We start from the raw sequence: 6,000 nt of genomic DNA, 5'->3' as shown, positions 1-6,000 counted from the left end.
AACAGCGCTTCTAGATGCGCTGCATATTTCCGCCTGCATATCCGCGCGCTCCAACAGACCTCTGCATCACCTCCGACCTCAACTCAGACAGAAACCATCCATCTTCAGTCTGTTTTCTGACAGTCTGCCCAACTCTGACAGTATTCCGACTCTGACAATATTCCAGTCTCTGACAGCAACCCAGAACATGCTGCAACTGATAGAACCATTCATTACATATGGGTAAGCATGGTTTGTGTTAAGCACTTCATATTTTCATTATGTGTGATGCTTTATCAGTGAACCCAACCTCAAGTCAGTTCGCAACTTGATCTACAAACATGGTCATGGCAAGGTCAACGGTCAGCACGTGCCATTAACATCAAACAGCATCATCAAGATTTGCTTCTGGTTATTACAGAATCAGTTAAAAGTATTGATTGCTGCATGCGATACATTTAGAAGTGGAGCGGTTGAACAGCTTAGAGTCCATGTGAGGAATTTGGGGCTGCTTGTTAAGGATGAGGATAGGGAGAAGGGAACAATTGAACTGTATGAGAAAGGGTATGGAAAGGATGTGGTGGGGATTGCGAAGGAAGCTATTACATATGGTGAGCCCACACGGTGACTCGCTGAGGATGGTTTCGCTGAGGATGATATGTTGTATCAGCTATGGGATGAGGGTTTGATGTGGTGCTCATTGATACAGCCGGGCATATGCAGGATAACGAGGTGAATTTACATTCTATGGCATATGTGTTCAGTCCATTAACTGATGTTTTCCTTCCCCTGAAAGCCCCTGATGAAGGCTTTAGCAAAGGTCTGAATACAGGAAGTGCTAGCTCGTAACTTCAAACTCACCTTGCCTCCGCTTGATTAGCTCGTCTCAACCAATAACCCGGACAATGTTATTTTTGTGGGCAAGGCCCACGTAGGCAACGAAGCAGTCAATCAACTCCAGAAATTCAATAGCGCTTTGAAAAACTACTCTGCAGCTTCGTCGGGGGCAGGGAAAGGCCGTGGAATTGATGGAATGCTCATTACGAAGTGGGATACAGTCAATGACAAAGTTGGTGCTGCATTATCGATGACATACGTGATGGGACAGCCTATTTTGTTTGTTGGCTGCGGTCAGGTGGGTCAACTTTGGGCTTTCTTCTCGTGGGTACGAGATTGACTCATTGGTTTTCTTCAGACTTACATGGATTTACGCCAACTTCGCGTTTCCCACATCGTTCTGGCTCTGATGAGCGATTGATATTGGAGTCCATTTTGTACGGTTGCCGAGCAGGGCCAGGTCAAATGTTCGCATCAAGGTCTTAAGTCACGTGACCTAGACGTTTTTTGAGCTCACCGCTATGCGTGTTTAACAGCTTCGGCGCTGTTGAAAACACAGTAGGCATCACATCAGACTCGTACCCAGTCGTTTTCACTCCGTGGACACGCGCACGGCACTGCAATGTGGAAATGTGACTACGTGGCTTTTGGGTTCAATGTAAAGTCACGTTCTGCTTTCAATACAAAGAGTCACATGCTACTCCGACAATTTGCGCGCGACGTTTCACATGAGGATCAGAATTGTTTTCTGAGATTGCGTCAAATACCTAAGTGTGCTGCTACTACCAATGTGTACCAGTCGAAGTGTTCGCGCGCAAATTGTCGGAGTAGCATGTGACTCTTTGTATTGAAAGCAGAACGTGACTTTACATTGAACCCAAAAGCCACGTAGTCACATTTCCACATTGCAGTGCCGTGTGCATGTCCACGGAGTGAAAACGACTGGGTATGAGTCTGATGTGATGCCTACTGTGTTTTCAACAGCGCCGAAGCCATTAAACACGCGTAGCGGTGAGCTCAAAAATGTCTGGGTCACGTGACTTAAGACCTTGATGTGAACGTTTGACCTGGCCCTGCTCGGCAACCGTAATTTTGTCCACCAACCAGATAGCCTTGTTTGTCGTCAGGTAATACTAGGTAATGCTGTGGTCAATTTATCCAGTGTCGAGTTCGTCGGGCCTGGTTCCACAGTGTCAGCACCTCCACCAAGGGCCGTGAACTCCCGAATGAATGTACATAGCGGCTTGATGTTAATAAACAACCAAAAGGTTTTCACAATCATAGCTGAACGCACACATCAGTCTAGTTATTTAAATTTCGGGGTCGGTGGAATGACAAGTACAGGTGCGCAGCACGAATGGATGCAAGGAATTATTAAATTTCGAAGTCAATGAAATGATAAGTACAGTGGGGGGTACGACAGAGCTCGGTTGTATATCTTCCCATTACTACCCAGCTTACGATGTCCGTCGGTAGAACTTTAGGGCTAATTGTCAACCGTCGGTAAATTTTTCCGGCGCTGCGCGGCGTGACCTACCGTCGGAATGAGTAACTTACCGGTTTGCCGACCCTACTAGTATACAGAGGGGAAGGGGTTATGTAAGCAGTAACGCTTTACATACACGTCATGTGAGCGTGCCTGGCACACCTCCTTTGTGTTCCATACGCTACACGTGTGCTGACTGCCATGTGGAACCGAATATTTAGCAAGAAAAAGCGTTGGCAAGGGTCTAGCAGGTCTTTCGACGTGGAGGAGGAGGTCGATCCTTTCCTACCTGGGTTAGCTTTTAGTGATCCGCAGTCGCCGATTTGTTTGTTCCCAATCCTGAAATTTGTCCTACTAGGGGTGGCAGGATGGTTGACGGGTTTGAACCTGGGTTAGCTTTTAGTGATCCGAATCGCTTGTCCTCAATCCTGAATCTGACCCACTAGAGGCCGTCAGCACAAGTATCCGCGCCGTTTGGTTCGGGGGAGTAGGAAGTTAAGCCCCAATCGTGGCAAATTGAGCATATCCGATGTTGGATCATCCAAGCCAACTGCACCCTCTCGGCCTCCGGCTGGCTATCCAGGGCCTTCGTCCCCTCTTACCCCTGAATTGGATTTCAACGATCCTCGTTCATCACTCAACACACATGTCGCTCTTGACGGTAGCAGAAGCATCTCCGCACGACTGGAACGTGTGGAACGTGAAGGCATCAACCTGAACATACCACCGTCTAGCTCAGGCAGTGATCGGAAGAAAACAATCATCGGTGCCACAAGACTAATGCTCCAGACTGCGGCTTTTGTTCTCAAATTTTCCCCAATCCCAAAACTCGATGAGATCCCGAACCTGCTTTTGACATGGTTGCAGGTTTATGAGGTCAGCCAACCCTCCGGTTTTGTGATCGATGATGATACATTTCCCATGTTCCCTCTATCCCCTCCCGATCTCCATACAGACTCTCGATGGCAATGACACAAATCTCAAAGAATTAAATGGAGAATTCCAAAAAGCCTACAAGACCATCCTACAGCCGCTTCAAATGTGGACCAGCCAAACAAGCGAGATCCCGCCTGAAGTGATTCTGCTCGTTGAAGACTTTCACTCGTTCGTAAATATACTTAGTGGACCGCTCTTTTAATCTTAAGCTTTACCAACAGGGACCTAGAAGAGCAGATTAAGCAGATTCAAATGCTTGCGAGTCGAAAGATCACTATGAGAGTGGTCTTAGGGGCCGACATAGCTAGGGAAATAAGCAATGTGAAGGCTTGTATCGCTAGTGCGCTCTCGCGTTTTGCGGTTTGTTGGATCCATGTTCACATCATTACATTTTGACCAAGGTGTCCACTGCAGACGATGGCAACCACTCTAAACCTCCTCAACACGATACGAGCATCTGTGAATAGTTCGTCTTGTTTGCTTGATTCCAGATTCCTTAACTCATTGCCATTTTCAGACGAGCTCTCGAAACTCCCCAAAGCCGATGCCGAGTATCACCGTGTGAAGAGCAAGTCAGAATGTCTGGAAACCACGCGGAGGGAAATTTGTAGCTCAGTTTTCAATCACCTGAGAGCGCCTAGGAGCCGATTTGTCTGGCTGCGTGGTTCACCCGGAACTGGGAAAACTGCGATATCGATCCACGTAGCCTCCATCCTTGATAGCCAGGACAACCTTGCAGCGTCTTTTTTCTGGGACAAGAACCGAAAGGGAACGGGACTTGATTCGATTGAACGCTTTCCCTCCACCCTTGCTCTGCAACTTGCGGCTTTCAATGCTGAGTACAAGAGTCTGCTCATCAAGCAACTTCGGCAGCCTGCTTCGTTGAAAGGTCTTCAGGGCTCTGCTGCAGAAAAGGAGATGAAAGCTTGGGTTATCAACCCGATGCATGAACTCAGGGCTATCTTGTCTTCGAGGGAGGATCGCTTTGTGATCGTCCTAGATGGACTAGATGAGTGTGGCGACCCAGAGTCACTCAGATCCTTGATGAAACTCATACTTCTGCTTGATGAGCTGCCTTCGACCTTTGCCATACTAGTCAGCTGTCGTCCTGAACCGCAAGTTGTCTCGGCTTGGGCACAGGCCAAAACACAGGAGCAGCCGATTGTGGTCGCTGGCGTGGATGTGAACAAGATTGCATGGGATGAGAACTTCTACACCATCCGTCGCATGGTTGAGGAAGGGCTTCAAGATTGTATCAGAGACTCGCCTTGGAAACCGTCCAACATGGACCTTGATTCGTTTACCTCAGCTTGCCGTGAACTACCGATTATAGCCTCAATCCGGATACGCGAGGTCCGCATGCAGGCTCACAGTGGTTCTGCCCTAAAATCGGAGTTTGAATACTTTCTCGATCTCACGGATGCACCCAAAGATCTCAACTCAGAGTATTTGCGATTAATGAGACGAGCTTATATGTCCCATTCCTCAAGCATTCGTCCATGGGTGATAAGGAATTACCAGGAAGTCGTCGGAACAATTATTGTGGCAAAGTGGCAACTCAGCGTGTATGACATATCGCAGCTCACTGGACTTCCTGAGGATGAAGTCTGCTCAACACTCAGACCTATTAGCTCAATAGTCGATCTTCCCTCGGACCGTGGAAAGGGTGTCAAATTCTACCATGCGACAGTGAAGGAATTCATTGCCGGAGTCCCAATCGGCAAGAAACAAGACAAACTCTTCTTTATCAGCGACAAAAATGGATATTTCCTCGGATTACGACTCCTTCGATTTGTGAATGATGCCATTACAAGGAACGGGTCCGACATCCCCACCGAACATCCCTTGGGTGATGAAAAGAGGTGGCAGCATTCTTTGAGCAAGAAGCAACCTTCGCACGTCCGATATGCATTCCAAAATTTGTTCGGACATTTGGACCCTTGGCTACTCTTTTCACCAGAGTCTAATGAATTGCAGCGAGAATTTCAACAATTCCTTGAACAGAACTTATTCTCATTCTGCTCGATGGTGTGGGGTGCAGCGGAATCAGTGTGTCAGCCTGGTTGGCATCACTTCCATGTGAGTGCTTTCTAAACCAATTGTATTCTGAATGTTTAAGATGTTGTAACGTCACTGTTGTACTCAGAATCACAAATCAATGAAACTCTTGAAAGAAGCTGAAGCTTCATTCGGGTATGGCAACTACATTCTCGGCGAACCTACTCCTTGGCATTATTATCGATCTAGCCTTCCATTTACTCCATCATCCTCACGACTTTACAGACTGTATGGGCATCTCTCGGATCCAGTTCGAGTCTTCAGTGTCGATGGCGAGTTTGCTGGTCACTTTATTCCCCTAAGCAAGGATGCACTCGGGGCTCGAAAGGTGATGAATGCAAAGTTGAGCGAGCCAAAGAAGGTTGATGAAGGGAACAACAAGGAGGTCAATTATGAAGCCGAACTTCTTGACAATGACATTTGCAGTGGCATTGTCACCTGTGCAGCGCTCTCGAGAGATGGTTGTTACGTTGCACTCGGATTCGGAAGTGGAATCATTGAGGTAGCTAGCATTGATGATCAATGCACGATTTATCGATTCCAAAGCATCCCTCCCAATCCTCCCATTTGGATCGAATTCATCATCGGCAACGTTCGCCTTGCCACTGAGGACACTGAAGGAAACATTGTCATTCTCGGTGATGGTACACATTCGAAGTTGGGTACTCTCCCCAGGAGCCATTACCCTGCTATAACTGCAGTAT

The 6,000-nt window shown here is 47.5% G+C and overlaps 3 protein-coding genes across 3 annotated transcripts; all 3 read left to right on the top strand.

The window, feature by feature from the left end:
* Window positions 1-772: 772 nt before the first annotated feature.
* On the top strand, window positions 773-1,237 carry EI90DRAFT_2948871 (uncharacterized protein; the record flags this gene model as incomplete). Its single annotated transcript, XM_039055375.1, has 3 exons — window positions 773-799; window positions 860-1,114; window positions 1,175-1,237. Coding segments are annotated over 3 exons (345 nt in total), but the record flags the coding sequence as incomplete, so codon positions are not given.
* A 1,030-nt stretch (window positions 1,238-2,267) lies between these two features.
* Window positions 2,268-3,980, top strand: EI90DRAFT_478066 (uncharacterized protein). Its single transcript, XM_039067674.1, has 7 exons — window positions 2,268-2,606; window positions 2,661-2,693; window positions 2,749-3,178; window positions 3,258-3,406; window positions 3,460-3,598; window positions 3,653-3,697; window positions 3,756-3,980. The coding sequence occupies exons 2-7, from the start codon at window positions 2,671-2,673 to the stop codon at window positions 3,801-3,803; spliced, it is 834 nt and encodes a 277-aa protein (XP_038908490.1). The 5' UTR covers window positions 2,268-2,606; window positions 2,661-2,670; the 3' UTR covers window positions 3,804-3,980.
* Window positions 3,881-4,261, top strand: EI90DRAFT_2874203 (uncharacterized protein; the record flags this gene model as incomplete). The annotated part of the gene is made up of 1 exon (XM_039053868.1): window positions 3,881-4,261. A coding segment is annotated over one exon (381 nt), but the record flags the coding sequence as incomplete, so codon positions are not given.
* Window positions 4,262-6,000: the final 1,739 nt, after the last annotated feature.

Source organism: Cantharellus anzutake (genome assembly GCF_015039405.1).
Source record: "Cantharellus anzutake strain C23 chromosome Unknown EI90scaffold_157, whole genome shotgun sequence".
NCBI lineage: Eukaryota > Fungi > Basidiomycota > Agaricomycetes > Cantharellales > Hydnaceae > Cantharellus > Cantharellus anzutake.
This window is presented reverse-complemented; position numbering and strand designations above follow the sequence as displayed.